The sequence below is a fragment of the Pygocentrus nattereri genome, chromosome 24 (assembly GCF_015220715.1).
Source record: "Pygocentrus nattereri isolate fPygNat1 chromosome 24, fPygNat1.pri, whole genome shotgun sequence".
NCBI classification, from domain to species: domain Eukaryota; kingdom Metazoa; phylum Chordata; class Actinopteri; order Characiformes; family Serrasalmidae; genus Pygocentrus; species Pygocentrus nattereri.
In genome coordinates, this window is record NC_051234.1 from 3,025,267 (window position 1) to 3,042,718 (window position 17,452).

The 17,452-nt window shown below is 42.6% G+C and overlaps 1 protein-coding gene across 3 annotated transcripts in view; it reads left to right on the plus strand.

The window, feature by feature from the left end:
* The window catches only part of csmd3a (CUB and Sushi multiple domains 3a), a 534,059-nt gene that overhangs the window by 515,842 nt on the left and 765 nt on the right, over positions 1-17,452 (plus strand). For 2 of the 3 annotated variants that reach the window (XM_037534188.1, XM_037534190.1), the window contains exons 63-69: positions 3,729-3,840; positions 4,148-4,327; positions 6,943-7,008; positions 8,937-9,095; positions 10,831-10,943; positions 14,367-14,454; positions 15,839-15,974. In XM_037534188.1, the coding sequence (XP_037390085.1) occupies positions 3,729-3,840; positions 4,148-4,327; positions 6,943-7,008; positions 8,937-9,095; positions 10,831-10,943; positions 14,367-14,454; positions 15,839-15,974 (854 nt within the window). Of the gene's footprint in view, positions 1-3,728; positions 3,841-4,147; positions 4,328-6,942; positions 7,009-8,936; positions 9,096-10,830; positions 10,944-14,366; positions 14,455-15,835; positions 15,975-17,452 lie in introns of all 3 variants that reach the window. The other variant, XM_037534189.1, reaches the window with a different exon arrangement.

The following is a 17,452-nucleotide window of genomic DNA, read 5'->3' on the forward strand; positions in this document are numbered from 1 at the left end:
AGAGAGGGAGAGAGAGAGACAGACAGACACAGAGAGAGAGAGAGAGAGAGAGAGAGGGAGAGGGAGAGAGCGAGAGAGCGGGAGAGAGAGAGCGCGAGAGAGAGCGCGAGAGAGAGCGCGAGAGTGAGAGGGAGAGAGAGAGAGAGCGCGCGAGAGAGAGAGAGAGAGAGAGAGAGAGAGAGAGAGTTATGTCATCGTGCACAGCTCGTTAGCTTTGAGAGAAAACTGTTAGACACCTAAGAGAAACGTCCTGAAGCCCCAAGTTTTCCACCCAGTATTTCTTTTTATTCTTTCTTTTTCACTTTTTTTGAACTAATGAGAGAGAGATGCTTTTGCCACACTCTTTTTTTTTTTAGAAGAAAGACATAGCTAACTAGCTTTCACTCCAAATTAGTGATGCATGGCTCTGGGTTTTCTGGAGTTTCCTCGGCTCCACATACAGGGCTGTGTCTGAGGCACCCAAGACATGTTTTCAAAATCTATTTATTTGTGTAGTATTTGTTTATTTGCTGAGCAAAGTGATATTTTCATAAACAAAATTGATAGAATATTAATTAAATGATATATATATATACACACACACGCAAACACTCACCAGCCACTTTATTAGGTACACTGATCAGTTGCCTGTTAACACAAATAGCTGAACAGCCAATCACACGGCCGCAACTCACTGCATTTAGGCGTGTAGAGGTGGTCAAGACGACCTGCTGAAGTGCAGACCGAGCATCAGAACGGGGAAGAAAGGGGATTTAAGGGACTTTGAACGTGGCGTGGTTGTTGGTGCCAGACGGGCTGGTCTGAGTATTTCAGAAACTGCTGATCTGCTGGGATTTTCACACACAACCATCTCTAGGGTTTACAGAGAACGGTCCGAAAAAGAGGAAATATCCAGTGAGCGGTCAGTTGTGTGGACGAAAATGCCTTGTTGATGTGAGAGGTCAGAGGAGAACGGGCAGACTGGTTCCAGATGATAGAAAGGCAGCAGGAACTCAAATAACCCAACAGAATCTCTGAGGAACGTTTCCAACACCTTGTTGAAAGTGTGGCTTGAAGAATTAAAGCAGTTCTGAAGGTGAAAAAGGGTCCAACCTTTTACTAGCAAGGTGTACCTAATAAAGTGGCTGGTGAGTGTATATACACATATATGTATATAAAAGTGATGTTCTGGATGTTAGTGTGTTTGTTTACCCATTTCCAAGCCTCTCCTCGAGGAAGCCCAGTATTATATGTAGTTAAAAAGCAGCTCCTGGTTTGACCAATCAGTGCTCAGTAAATTGAGCTCATGATGTAATTGATGATATTAACGAGTCTCTGTGGCGGCTGTGAAGGTGTCCAGGAAAAATATGGACCCGAGAAATTCTCGTTACTTTTAATAGTTTTTCTGTTTATTTGAATTATGAATACGACTTTATTCTGATGTATATTGTGATAAACTCACTGCTGAGGTCAACTGTTTAAAAATGGGCTTAGACGCCTAAAACTTTCACACAGTGCTGTAGTTTTAACCAAGACAGCAGCAGAGGCAGCAATAAAGGGGTGCAGCAGATAATAAACCGTCCTAAACATAGTTTCCATTTTTTGTGTGTGGCTACAGATGATAAATCTGTGGATCTTACCAGTCAGAGTAGAACCGATAAGCTTTCAGGTACACACTTAAAAAATGTTTTTTCAATGGTTCTGCAGTAAAGGCAATGGTTCTGCTATTTTATTGCTGGAGAACGTGTTGTATATGGTTAGACCCTTCCTGAATGGCTTTATGTAGAACCAAAAACGGTTGCAAGCTTGACTTCATGGCAATAGCAGAACCCTTTCTGGTTCTCCATCAATCTGTAGAACCATTTCACCATGTACAGAAGCATTATAAGCAATGAAATGCCTCTATACAGAACTCATGTTCTAAATAGAACCATTTCCTTTACAAAAGAACACTTGAAGAACCCTTTTTAAGCGTATAGCTTGACAGATTGCAGCGGATTGATATTCATCTTCAGAATTCACATCATTTCACATAAGGAGGCTGCTGAGCTTCAAGGGGAAAGTCTGAATGATGTACAGAGGAAATCATTACTGTAGTCATAATTCAATGAAAATATTCCACCGTTTGCCAGTTAACCAGGTTTAAAGTAAAGTTTTCATTCCTGAGCGGTTGAATGTTATATTGTTCCTCTTCTCGCAAGACTGAAGTTGTCTTTTCACCACTTTCCCTTTTTTCACTTTCAGATTTTCCGTTCCACCTTAAATGTCATACAGGCGCAAGAACGCACTTGCAGCACTACTTAAGGTGGAATGGACCATTTGAAAAGGAAAGCTGGCAAAAAGCTGTTTTACTGTTGTTTTTGTTGCTGGTATCATGTTTGTTGCAGCTCTAATCATGAATGGAAAGGAGATTGTTTTCCGTAGCAGAGTTGAGGTGCAGTGCAGAGGCAGACGCATCAAAAACGACTCAAACTCAGCGCAGGCTTCCGTCAGGACGTGCCTCGAGTCAATAACAGTAAAACAGTCGACGGAGTCGAAAAGTCAGCTGCGTTTCAGCTCCAAGAGTCGGCCTCAACTCCTAGACATGCTGCAGTTGAACATTTGACTCCTTTTGGAATTGACTCCTCTTCCCTACCTCAGATTATCTTCTCAGCTGTCATCTTTTCTGTCTTGTAATAAAAGAGAAGAAGGGCGAGGGTAAAGAGAAAAGCGGTCTCTCTGTGGTAGCGAACGCAGTCACAGTGAACCAAAGCTCACAGTTTTCTCTTAAAACTCTGAAAATGTGAGTGAAGAACACTACAGTCAGCATTAGCTACAGCAGCTATCACGTCAAGAAGTAAACATTCTGCCTAAAGTCTAAAGTAGAACCAGAAAAACAGAAGAAAGAGTGGTTTCTCTTATTTACATTGCTCTGGCTCAAGCCAGCTAATGGAAGTGCGCTCGGCTCACGTTAGGCTTGCTGTGGTGCAATATAATCGTGAGGTCTAATGACCCTGGAAAATAACTGGTTAAATAAATGCGATTGTCTCAAATATTTGAGATCAGACAATTATTTCCAATAATTTCCAAAACTCTCCAAATCCAGCGTTTAGAAATACCGTCCAGTGCCAAGTTTCTCTAATCTAGAATCAGAACCAAGCTTTATTGGCCAGGCGTGCTGCACATACAAGGGATTTGGTTTTGGTTACAGGAGCTCACAGAGCTCAGTATCAGACAGACAGTCACACATAGGGAATAAGATAAAATAAATATAAAATATAACAAGATAAAATAAAACATGCATTCCTACCATCACTCACTCAGACACACACACACACACACACCTGTAAACAATGTGCACAGTATGGGTCTGAAGTTAAAGTGCTGAGTGCAGCAGCAGTTAAAGGCTATATAGTGGCAGAGGAAGGGATCAGTGAGGTCACAGTCAGATAAGTCGTGAAGTCATATCTATCTAGTTAAATTGAATCCGGTGCTGCTGATGGAATTGGACAAACCCATGCAGTGGCTGGAGTGCAGCAAGCTGTGCTCCTCTAACTGTGTCCTTCTAATCCACATACTAGTAACTTCAGAAATGATTACTAACGTTGGAAATCCTTATTAAAGGTTACTGTGTGTTTACTGTAATGCCGTGTTATACTCACTGCTGTAATAAACACATTGATTGGCTTTTCTTTGCACAGTGCTTCATATGCATGAGTGACTATACGCATCTTGACTTCTAGTTTCTAAAAGTGTGTATCATATCTCAGGTGGGCAGTACGGTGAGGTTTCACTGTCAGACCGGCCACCTGTTATTGGGCTCCACTACACGGTCCTGCCAGCCTGACCTCACCTGGAGCGGCTCCCAGCCCGAATGCATCCGTAAGTCCCTGTTTTCTTCCCTCAGGGATCTCCACTAGCTCTGCTAGCCAGAAGAACCGTGCTTTCCTCCAAGGAGGACTCATCCATTTTCCTTACACGTTCCCATTTCAGCATCGCCCTCCAGCAGTCCAGCACTATTCATCTCATTTTCCAGTAAAATAACAAACGCGGGGCTTCCCCACCCCGTTCTCCATGTGGTCTCATTTGTTATGGTCTAGTTAGCGCGTGTTGCGGAGGTGTTATCCGTCAGAATGTGACAGCTTAGGTGGAACTCACCTGACCTGGCTCTCCGTGTGTCCCCGTGCAGCCCACTCATGCAAGCAGCCGCGGAGCCCGCCGCATGCCAACGTCCTGGGCATGGATCTGCCCGCGTTTGGCTACACGCTGCTCTATTCGTGCCAGCCTGGCTACATACTCACCGGGGGCTCCGAGCACAGAGTGTGCCGGCCGGACGGATCCTGGACCGGGAAAGTGCCCGTCTGCAGAAGTAGGCCAACCGTACACCCTCACGCAGATATACACACACAAACAGACTCACAAATGCGTGGCCAAGCTGTTTGGTCACTGAAAACTCTTTGAAATTCAGTTTGCCTTCTGCTTGAACTTCCGCAGCCCGCTGTATCGAGAAGCTCAAGTACTGGGACAGTGAAGTGAACCGGGTTTCCTTTTTTTTGCATATTCATGAAGTTTCTGCTTCAGATCAAAAGACAGATATGAGGCTAAAGGATGAAGTGTCAGCTTTCCTTTAAGGGCAATATGTTTAATACTTGGAATTTTTCAGTTGACTTTAAGTATTGGGACAATTGAGCTGTGCTCAAGTGCATTTAGCCATAGCTTTGGCTGCTAGATTCCCTTATAGACTAGAGAAAGCGTCCATCATTAAATCGTCCTCCGGGTTTCTACATGTCCAAAAGTGCCCAGACGCTCTCTAGTGAGTCTGCTCAGCTACTTCAAGGTGCAGCCATTGCAGATTCCGCTGGTATAATCACTATAGAAAAGCATTGTCAATAGAACATGATTCTCTGGAACAGCCCATATGAGCCCATATGAGCCCATGGTCACCATGCCCAATGCCAAGCATTGGCTAGAGGGCACTGCTGAGCGGTGGAACTGCATCCTCTTGAGTCAAGTACCTTTGGGATGAGTTGTGCTCCAGAACTAATCATCCAACATCAGTAGCTGACCTCACTAATGCTCCTGTGACTGATTGCAATCAGCACCAACTCATTTGACTTCTTAGCCTGTGTGACCAGTGACCGCTCAGCCGATCAATCAGATGTTTATCCCTAAAAACAGTGACTATCTGATATATTGTGTAACCATTTGACCAAAACGGAGTTGCGCTACACTTTATCAGTAGACCGGCTGATATTTCTGCCAGCTTTCTATGATGCCTGCGGCTATTTGTGGGTGAAGCCTGGTTAAGTATATCAGACTTAAGTCAGCAAACTTACTTGACTTCTTTAAAATGCTTCACTTCTACTTCGTAATGCACTCCTTGCGTAAATCTGCGCATTTGCTTTCTCGCTGGCTTTCTGGTCTTGGAGCTGAGATCTTGCAGCGTAGGTTCTCTGCTTCTCCTCTCGGAATGTTCTACAGACGGTGATACCCTCACCCCTAAACCCTGCAGACTCACTGCCATTTCTTTGCCCGCTATTTTGGGCTTTCACAGTTCTAATGATTTTTCTGTGGTCAGCTGCTGTGGTCTCCCTTGTTGCAGATTGCTCCCCCACAAGCTTCTTTCATTTTGAAGAGATTTCACACAGCTGAATTTGTGATGTCCCGTTGCTCTGCAGCGGTTGAGTCATGACCGATGTTTACCTTAAAGGAACAGTTCAGCCAAACTGAGTGTACCTAACAATTCGGTGTGGTCTGAGGTACAGCTGTGCGAAGGTCTTAGGCACCCAAGGCTCATTTTCAAAGTCTGTTTGTGTTTATTTGCTGAGAAAAGTGTTAATATTTGAATAAACTAAATTGTAAGAATATTAATTAATAATATATGGATGTGGGTGTGTTTGTTTACCCATCTCCAAGCCTCTCCCCGAGGAAGCCCAGTATTATATGTAGTTACAAAGCAGCTCCTGGTTTGACCAATCATTCCTGTAATATCATCTCCAAAACTACTTTTTTTGGTTATAATTACTGTTAAATAAATCAATTATTTATTTCATTTCCAAAACTGGCATTAAATAAGCTGGTACCAAGAAAAAAAGTGCAGAAAACCACATATAAATGTATCACATCACAACTTCGTGATGTTGTTTTTTTTCACTATTTTATTATGGCTTCCATTATTTTTAGACTTGCTTTCAGTTTTGCGAAGAAATCTGCACTGATATTTTTCCACACCGCCAAAGATCAGTCTTAGATGTTGGTTGCACGTTTCTTCTCACAATCCATAATCTCAAATACAATTAGCGTTGTTGAGGTCTGGACTCTGGGGTGGTCAGTACATTGTTCTAAGGATGTTCACCAGCAGCTTCACTGTTTTGATTTGAATTTTTTTCTCTTCTTGACAGCAACATATCTTTATTACTTTACTTAGTGTTGGAGCTTTTTTGTGTAGTTGTTTTCTGTTAAATCTGTTCCTGTTTGTTTTTTTTTCTAATACTGAAATGTGAGTGATCTGTAATCAATGCCCAAGTTGGCAGGCAATTAAATTAATAAATGATCTCTGACTTGAAAATGACTGTATAAAATAAAATATTCAAACTAGTTTTAACTCAGAATGTGATGTGTGACTGAAGTGGCTACAACCAGTGCTGCACATTCACAGCCCTTTAATATGCACAACTACAGGGACAGTTATAAACACCAGGCACTTATTTGTCCCAATACTTGTGCTCAGCTACATCAGCCTCAGTGTTTGGAAATCCCGTCTTTTGATCTGAAACTTTGTGAACATGCAACAAAAACTATTTTACTTCACTGTGTAATTCTGGTGCTTGTCACTGTACTTCGTGTGTGTGTGTGTGTGTGTGTGTGTGTGTTTTGCCTGGGGAATGAAGTGCTGGCTCTCTCTGTTTTAGCCTGGGGAAATGAGCCATGTAATGTATTGCTGTGTGTGTCTGCCAGTGATACGGATCGCTCTCTGTCTTTCAGTCGGCTCAAAAGCAGCGGAAAAAGTGACGGTGCCTGTTCAAGGCACTCCGATCCCCAAAGCCAGCGGTAAGTCTCCATCCTTCTGAGCCTCTTTCAGTGCTGTCCCTGTAATCGACGCGCCATGAATTTTTAATGAAATGCACTTAGAGTATCGAGAGCTGCACTCACAGCATATAGACAAACTGTGCTTATCAGCTGCTGTGCTTTGCATTGCCTGTTCTTGCCTGTTCTTGCCTGTTCTTGCCTGTTCTTGCCTGATCTTGCCTGCTGTTAATTGTCTACGTTATTGTTTAGATGTTTAACCCCTTAAACTCTTAAGCGTCCACATGTAGCTCTGACTCTCGTAACTACAGAACTTATACATTAATATTACAAACCATCAATTCCACACAAAATCTTCGTAAATATCAAAAAATAAATGTTCCACAAAGTTGCGACGTGCAAAATAAGACAAAAAATTTTGTAAAATGCTTGAAAAACCTCTAAACTTTGAAAAAAGGATGGATCAAGGTGCCAAAAAAAGTGATCCAAGAGTTAAAGAACATTGGGCCAATTCACTGATACCTTTTTCCTTAAATGTCTTTTTGAGAAAGGTTCTAAGAAAAAGTTCCTGATGGAAAAAGTTTTTGTGCTCTTGAACGTGTGTAGATTCCGTTCTTACCTAAGAACAAATCTCAAATAAGAAAACACTGGTGAATGACCGGTTCTACATAATAACTGCATAAGGTTTCATCTTAACAGCAGTTGGGGAACGAGGCCCAATGTTCCTTAAAAAGCGAGGTGTTTCAACTTCTACGGGCACATAGTATCCTAAAAGGATTCTGCGAATTAAAAGGCAAGGCAGAGGACCAGAACTAGATGCCCATGACCTTCAATCCTTCAGACGGGACTGCGTTAAAAACTGGCATGTTTCTGTGATGAAAATCACATGGACTCGAAAATACTTTGACATACCACTGATTGTTACCAGCGTAAAGTTGAAAAGTCAGCGTCTATCATGGGATTGAAAGGCAGCAGTGGGTTCTGTTAAAGCACCATTAATGCTGAAAGATATATACATTTTGGAGGAACATATGCTGCCGTCTAGACCGTCTTTTTCAGGGATGTACATCAACCGCAGAATGGCTACATAAACAGAGACTGCAGGAGGATTATGAAGCATTATGAAGCATTATGAAGCATTATGGAGCGCCACTGAGAGTTGTATATCAGAAGAAAAGTTCTGCTTTCTAAACTGTATCGGCCGGTTTCCTCAGTCCACAAAAATACTAAGAGTTCCTTAAAGGAAAGGTGATGTAATACGGTGGTAAACATGCTACGGTCTCAACTTTTTTGGAACTTGTTGCAGGCATGAAATTTGAGTGCATATTTACAAATGTCACTAAATAATCCACTGCAGTTCATAGCAGTTACTGAACAATTCATAGTAGATACTGAATAATTCAGTATTTACATCTGTCACCTCACAGCAAGGAGGGTCTGGGTTCGATTCCCCGGCCGGGTGACCGGGGTCCTCTCTGTGTGGAGTTTGCATGTTCTCCCCGTGTCTGCGTGGGTTTCCTCCCACAGTCCAAAGACATGCAGTCAGGCTGACTGGACGTGTTAAACTGCCCCTAGGTGTGAATGTGTGAGTGATTGTGTCTGTCTGTCTGTCTGCCCTGCGATGGACTGGTGACCTGGGTGCAGGGTGTATCCTGCCTTTCGCCCAATGACCGCTGGGACAGGCCCAAAAGGACAAGCAGCTTAGAAAGTGTGTGTGAAAATAATGAATTGTAGTTACTGAATACTTTATAACAGTTACTGAACACACATTCTCAGGGTTAAAGGGGTTTAATTGCATCACTGTTACAATAACGGGAATGAGCCTTTTTGAAATTCACCCATTTCTTCTGAGATCTGCATGAACCCCATAAAGCGCTTATTATCAAAAACACTGCAGGTGAAAATAGTTCCACCCATTTGCTGTTTGACAGCCTAAACGTTCTCAATTGCAGTTCCTGACGACGTCTTCGCCCCGACGTACGTCTGGAAAGGCTCGGTGGAGCACAAGGCAGTCAAACAGCCGACGACTTTGACAATCACCAGCTTTAACACCACCACCGGCAGAGTGAACGCCACTCTAACCACCAGGAACACGGAGCTTTTACTGTCAGGTAAGAAGCATTAACACCTGGTCTAAGCTGCGGCTCAATGTCACAAAGCGTCGAGATCATATGGCGCTCGAGCCGTACATTTAGAAAGATTTCGCAACTTTGTTATTTAGTTGTTTTGAAACTTTATCCAGTTGTCCTTCATTACATGATGGGAAAATGTTGATTTTAGAAGTGCATTGCAACGTTGTTATTTAGTCGTGTCGAACTTTTGCTCTGCATGTCTTTTTTTTTTTTCTACACTTAAAAATGTGCATCATCGCATAAAACCCATGAACGGTCTATTCCACACAGTTCTATTCAAAGAAAGTCAGAATACGCCGACTCCATTACCTTAAAATGCAGTTACAGTTCATGTCAAGCTTTTTTCAGTTTGTAAGCTAAACAATGGTTTATGGAAAAGCTTTGATCGATCGTATCACAGTTCCGTTCTACAGGGTGAGTCAAAGGTCACAGGACAGGTTTTATTTTATTTTATTTTATTTTTTATAAAATAAAACGCTGAAGGACGACCGACTGCCGAGCCCTCCTGCTACCCACTTCAGACCAGCTGCCCATGCCCCAGCTGCCACCACCTGCCTTGGACGAGCTGCCCACCCTACGCTGATGTTCTCATAGACTCCTAGTTATTCCTAATACCAATATTACTGCTATTAATATTAGTAGCATAATCACTTGTAGGTAGTTTGACCAGAGGAGGACGGGTCCCCCCTGGTGAGCCTGGTTCCTCCCAAGGTTTCTTCCTCAGTTCTGAGGGAGGTTCTCCTTGCCACTGTTGCCCCTGGCTTGCCCACCGGGGAGGTTTCTGTCCATTCTTACACTCCTGTTGAAACTTTGTCTTTTCCGAAATTCTGTAAAGCTGCTTTGTGACAGCATCCGTTGTAAAAAGCGCTACAAATAAATTTGATTTGATTTTATTATGGACTTTTTTTTCTCGGGGGTCCGCTCAAACTGTGTATGCTGAGAAAATCCACAACAAACACCACCTTCAGCGCCGCATCGTTGGCCTGTGACAGCATAAAAAAATCAAATAAAACGGTGTCCTGTGACTTTTGACTCACCTTGTATTTATTACACTTTAATGAATATTACCAAATAATGCCTTATTACTGTTAGTCTGTTATTATTTTGGTAAACAATTCCATAATATTCTGTAATACTCACCCAGGTCTCTGTCATAGAAATTGCACTTTTGTCCTTTATCTCAAGTAGAAATGTGTAGAATAAATGTGGCGTTTTTAAACAGACATTATTAGTTCAATTACTTGTAAATGATGCTTTGTAACAGTAACATAAGCTGTTCATAAATACTCAAGCACTGCTTTATAAATACATTATTCACTGCTTATGTTATGAAGTTTCTATGTAAGTAGCCTTCAATTAAAATACTACTGTTCCTTTAATATGATGTAAAAAATGCTCTTAAAATGATCACAGCTTTGCTGTTTAGATTGTTTCTCTCTTATAAGACAGAAAAAAACTGTTGTTTATTAAAGAATGGTATAATTGTTGCTCGTTCAGCCTCTAATTACACTGTCAGTAATTACAGCAGTTGTTTGAGGGCAATTAAGAGTTTTATGAGTTATGTCATTTTTGTTGTACTTCATTTCTTTCCTGATTTATGTGGTTTCTTTTTTTTTTCCACATTTTATTGCTAAAGAAAACGAATTGCTGAAGTCTGGGCCGCGTCTGTTTCAGCGCTTTGTTGTGTTGTTTTGTTGCTTTTTTTTAACTGCAGGCGTGTACAAGAGCAGAGAAGCTCGTCTGACCCTGCTGCTGTATCATATGAGGGCGCTGGTGCACGGCACCCAAACCAAGATCACGGAGGAGACATGGACCATGGACGGCTTTGTAAGCATTTACTTTGTTTGTTTGTTTGTTTATCCTTTATTTATTAGGGTCGTTTGTTGTCAGAAACCATCAGAGAGGTGTTCATACTTAAGTACAACTGATGCGCCACCATGCAAAAGGTTGGAATCGACACTTTTAATGATATGAAACCAATTTCGTTGCAGATAAATGAATAAAATGATTCCAATATAGTCCAAGTACTATGTACGTTTAGGAAACATCAGGTTTGATGTGTGCAGAATGATTCATAGAAGTCAGGATAAAATTAATATGAAGAGCAAAAGTCTATTGACATTGACTTTAAATGTTGACAAACACCATCTGGTGTCTAGTTTATAGCTCATCTTTAACGGTGTTTTCCAGATGAACTTGAATGTGGTTTTGTTCCAGCCCGTCTGTAAAACATGTCACAGCCTTTATTGTTTTGCACATTGTATTCTGGTAGTTTTTGGCTGATTTCAGTTTATTCCTGTGAACTTGCTCAGGGTAACTGAGACCAAACGCGCTGCAGGTCAAACGTCATCTTATAAAAGTTATCAAATGTATCCGTTTTGTAAAAACTTAGGAACAATTAGCAGCTGCAGCGTAAAGCGAGGCTTTATTTAGCAGCCAGTACCTAATGGAAAGATACAGTTACTGTGAAAAAACAGGCTGTTATCACAAATAACAGAACGTGTCTCAACCAACCGGACTGTGTCGTCTAAACTAACTGTTATAGAATAAAATGTATTAATATAACAAGTGATTCCAAGCCTAAATGTACTACAGAACTCCTTATCTGACCCCCTTTGTTAAGTGATGCTTATTAGTCCCACAAAATTCCACCTCTGCATTTAACCACACACACACTAGGGGGCAGTGAGCACGCTTGCCCGGAGCGGTGGGCAGCCCTATCCACGGCACCCGGGGAGCAGTTAGGGGTTAGGTGTCTTGCTCAAGGACACCTCAGTCATGCACTGTTGGCGCTGGGGATCAAACTGGCGACCTTCCAGTCATAGGGACCGTTCCCTAACCTCCAGCCCATGACTGACCCCACTGCAAAGTTCTAGATACTCAGAGCAGTGGTTCCCAACTTGGTCCTCTCTGCCCCTCAGACAGTCCACATTTTTGTTTCAACCAAACTGTCAATACAAAGGGAAGGGGAAAAAATGTAGAGCGTCTGGGGGGCCATTAAGACCAGCTTAGGAAGTGCTGGGCCACAGGTCGCTGTCCCATTTACAAGTGTTGCAATTCTGTCCTTGTTTGCTGTGAATATACCGTAGCTATGTAAGCAAAAGTGAAGGATGTTTGGACACGAGCAGCTCATTCAATCAAGTTCTTGATGGGTTGCCAAGTGAAGTCTGAGTGTGTGTGTGTGTGTGTGTGTGTGTGTGTGTGTTTTCCACTCTTTTGGCAGTCCGACTCTCCTCAAGATGATGAAAAGTGTGTTGTTGTGAGCACAGCGTTGATTTGCAGGTTTTATTAGAAAAAGTCAAACAGGCCAAAGCTGATCATTGGGTTGCTGGAGTTATGGGTAGAGATGGATTAGATGGAGCACCTGGGGGATCCAGGTATTTTTCTGGGATGCACATGTTCACATTTGCCAAGAAAGTCCCGTTACCAGGATGTAACATCGCTTTTGCGCGGTAGTAGCTGCACACAAGGGGTACAGGTTTTTCGCCGTTTCTCATGAGTGATATGCCTAGTGAGGTTTTCCACTTGCAGAAGCCCATACGTTACTTTCCTGGAAAGATATCCACACATTTGTCCGTCCAGTCAGGATTTCAGCTCTGGCTTGTGTTCACACTTAACCCCTTTCCGTTTAACTACCTTTAAATCCAGGCTTTAAAAGCTGTGTGTGGATTAGGGTTAGTGCCAGATCAGTGTAATGTTTGGTTGATAATGCTGCCGGATGTTGGAGAACTGACCATCATAAAGCACTGATTAAGTTCAGCTCATACTTTGCTAGTCAAAGACCACCCTTCACGTCTGAAATAGTCAAATATATTACTTTCAAAAGATATTTCTGAAGAGATTAGGTATAAAATAATCTGCTTTTATACTGAAGAAGAAAGTTTGTTGAAAAGATGTAGAGGAAAGTGGGATTGCCAACAACCATGCAAGGCCTGCTTGACCACCAAAACTGCCCCCCATCAGATAAACAGCACTGAAAGCTTTGATCTCTGAGAGAGAGGAGAAGATCAAGCTGCTTCAGATCTGAAAACATCCACAGGCGTTTCTGCCCATCCTTCCACTGTGAGAAGGCCACTCAGCGCTGTGGGTCTGAAAGGACGTGTAGCTGATCAAGAAGAGCCTCACTGAGAAAAGGAGACGGACACATCAAACAAAGACGCTGGACGATGCACCGACGACCCCAGAGTCCAGACCTCAACACCATTGAATGCGGATTAAGTTGCCCAATAAATGCTGAAAAATGTGATATTTAGTTTTGGAAGTTTCAATGTTTTTTTTTTTTTTTTCTGAGATTGAAAAATAAGTATCTCCTACTTAACGGCTGTTTTGGCTACAAATGAAATGAATGAATGGTGGTCTTCGATTTCTTTTGTACTGTACTGTGCATTTGTCTATATTATCAGTTAAAAGTTAAGGTCTTAATATCGGTATTGGTCACAAAATGTTCACATCAATCAGGCCCACAGATAAACAATGTGAGGGACACGGTGTTCGATCTGTTCTACATACACTGAAATGGTATAACAGCACAAGAGAGGCACTGATTTAGTTTCCTTTCAGCTTTTGTACAATAACACAAACGAGAATTATACCGACAGAATCAAAAGCTGTCCTCTTCTCGGAATGATTTCAGGTACAGAAGTAAGAAAACTCCGGGGACCTCAGTCAAATTCGGTGGATGTAATTCCAGCTGTTTAACATCGACTTGACCCGAGACCTCGGAGTTGACTTGTGGCGTGTTTTATGTAAACAGGATTCAGATGGCTTTGTACATTTTGTGTTCTTTTCTGCTGTGAATGCATCCCATTTGCACTTGAGTGAATTATGTAGCCGGTAAATGCACTTCCACTTTAATATTCCCTTTTTTCATCTAAGCCTCCGTGTTCTGGCTACCTGCTACAGCATAGATGCATCTTAAGCAATGCGTTATCTCGGGATACGCTGTCAGGGAAGGACTGATTATGCATTTGGAAGTGTCGAGCTTAGCTGCTGCTTTTATGTTTGACCAGCCAGTGCAAAAGGCAAAAAGGGAGGGAAGAAGACGGCACTTGCTTTGAGAGTGCAAATTCTGATACTAAAATCCTTAAAGCCTTTTGATCTGACACTTTTGTACTCCAGCCGAAGCAATTTCCTAAGTGGGGCTACTTAACAGAACATGAATGTGTTTTATTTCTCCTCCAAACAACCATGCTTTGAGTCGAGTGGCACTTCGGACCGCTCTGAAAAGGCGCTATCGTTTGCTTCCTCTAGGTCTCCGCTGAGCACAAAGGCAGTACCTATGTGTTCCAGGGCTACGTACACGGCCGAGACTACGGGAAGTTTGGACTGCAGAGGCAAGGTACGCTGCTCTACTGATGAATTCCAATCAAAGCCGCGTCGAGCGTCACATTCAAATGGAGCGGTGCGCCTCTGTGCGCGTTTCCACTGATTGTTCAATTAGGTTTGAGTTAGCAAGCTCACACGACTATTCATTTCTCACCCTGATTATGCAGTAATTAAAAAAAATTAATTGGCTTGCACCTTCAAAAAATTAATTGACTTCCACCACCTTTGTAATCACAGGTCGGTAGCATGGAATTACATTAGGAAGGATTTTCCGAAAGCCTGAAAGACAGGCACTGTTATTCAGATCTACAGGGAAAGAAGGATCTGCTTAAAGGGCCGATCTCCTGCATTTTGCTGATACGGTAACGTTACTGATATATGTAAATGATCCCTGTTCTGATTGGTCATTCAAAAGGCAGTCAGAGCTGAAACACTCCTAATAGGAGTGGGCGGAGCTAAACTGCTGTAGGCCGAATGGGTGAATACGCATGTCTGGAAAACATTTTGTTTTGAAACAAAATTCATAGAAAAGGCATCAATGTCATTATTTCTATATGTCATAGGTAAAAATGTCAAGCAGTTAAGCATCATTTACATCAGGATGTTTATATATATATTTAATCAGGTATGTACTGTAGATACCATGTTATATAGACTCAGTGAACAGGCTTACACTATTACAGGTATCTACTAGTGCATTATGAAGCGTTATACACACTCAACGGCCACTTTATTAGGTACACCTTGCTAGTAAAAGGCTGGACCCACTTTTGCCTTCAGAACTGCTTTAATTCTTCATGTCAGACTTTCAACAAGGTGTTGGAAACGTTCCTCAGAGATTCTGGTGGGTTATTTGAGTTCCTGCTGCCTTTCTATCATCTGGAACCCGTCTGCCCATTCTCCTCTGACCTCTCACACCAACAAGGCATTTTCATCCACACAACTGACCGCTCACTGGATGTTTCCTCTTTTTCGGACCGTTCTCTGTGAACCCTAGAGATGGTTGAGCGTGAAAATCCCAGCAGATCAGCAGTTTCTGAAATACTCAGACCAGCCCGTCTGGCACCAACAACCACGCCACGTTCAAAGCCCCTTAAATCCCCTTTCTTCCCCGTTCTGATGCTCGGTCTGCACTTCAGCCAGTTGTCTTGACCACCTCTACACGCCTCAATGCAGTGAGCTGCGGCCGTGTGATTGGCTGATTAGCTATCTGTGTTAACAAGCAACTGAACCTAATAAAGTGGCCGGTGAGTGTATATGTGTTTGTGTTTCCCCAACAGTTGTGCCCATGTCTTCTTAATGATACTCTTCACTGTGAACGTAGAACAGAATAGAAAGTAAGAACAGGGCAGTATGTAGAAGAGAGTGTAAGGTCAATCATGTTTTATGTCCAGCAGGTCTAAACCTCACCGAGACCACGAGAAGCCCCGAGGCTCCGCCCAGGACCAACAGCAGCTCCGTGGCCGTCGCGATTCTTGTGCCTTTTTTCGCCCTGATTTTCGCAGGGTTTGGATTTTATCTGTATAAACAGCGGTTTGTATATACATTCAGTTTTCGCTCACCTGCACACTAACTGCCTCTGACTCAACCCTTAGACTGGCTTTACATGGTGAACCTGTCATGCCGGCAGCAGCATGTTGTGAGCAGCATGCAACTTAATTTCCATGCAACCTGTCGGTTATACGACGCAACTCAAAACAAAGTTACAACAGTAGCAGCCAAATTAGGAGGTCATGTTTTTTGGTATATCATTTTTGGGGCTGCATGCTTTGACGGGCACGGTCTAAGGCGTGTCCTTCGAAGGCTGTGTAGCCCCACGGATGCTGAACTGAAATGAGACGGTTGCATCACGAAACGCTGCTCATCTCAAGTTCTTTAAAAGTTCTTTCAAGTTGGAGCCACAAACTTTGACTCCAGATTAGATTTTTTCATTTATTAGAGCTGGAGATGCTCCTCTCTGTTGGCTCTTTGCTCCCTTAAACCAAATGAAACGTTAGCACAGTCGCCTCAGTTTAAACCCAGTACATACCTCCTCAGACGCCGTTCGCTCCTCTGCTGACGCCACCACGTTCTTCAGTACTCACCAGCATGCACTGAACCTCAAGTTATGTTGGCTGGCGAGGGATCCACCTGTTGGATCCTTTGTTGTCATGGAAAAGTAGGACACGTTTCTCGGCCGCGTACAAATACCTGATGCCTTGCTTATCCTGCCATAGAAGCACTCTGGAGCGTGTCTCCATCTTCTCCCCCTCAGTAATATTTACCATCTGGATCCCAAATGAATGTGAGCTCTGTGGGGGAAATTTAGGGGGCGCCAAGAGAAAATGAATCTAGCTGCGCAGATCTCCGTAACAGAGGGCTAAAAAGAACAAACAGTGGCACGAGCAGATGTTTACACAGCCTAAATCAGCGGATTACAGACACGTTAGCTTCAAAAAACAAACATTCGTTGTCATGACTAAGGAAATTGATCAAATTAAGAACGACCTTTCATAAAGTCAATCAGGAGGCTTTCTTTTCAACCACCAAATAAACCGTCTTCTGGTTGATTTTCCTCTCCAGTGACATCAATGATATAACAAACTGGAGCATCATGAACCGAGATGTTTGTCAGTAAGACCGCGCGATGTTTCACAGTGTTAAGACGGCTGCATCGGTTGCAGCTGAGCTTCAAGTCGGTTGCAGGAGGCTTTATATTGTATAACTCAAGTGCATCTTAATTTCATGTAGGTTTCAAGCAACTGAAGTTGCATTAAAATCTTTCACCATGTAAAGCCAGCTTCAGAACTCATCGTTTCGGCTGTATGTCACATGACACAGTAATTTGAGTTACATTTACGTGAATTCTGTTTACATTTGATTGATAGATTTGATGATCTACAAAAAATGTAGATGACAGTCTTCTTTAGGCAAACAAGACGGTAACGTTCCCTCAAATTCAAATCAGGAAAAAAATCAGGTTCTACATACGAACACAGTTACGGTATAAAAAGAGTTTATAATCTCCACAT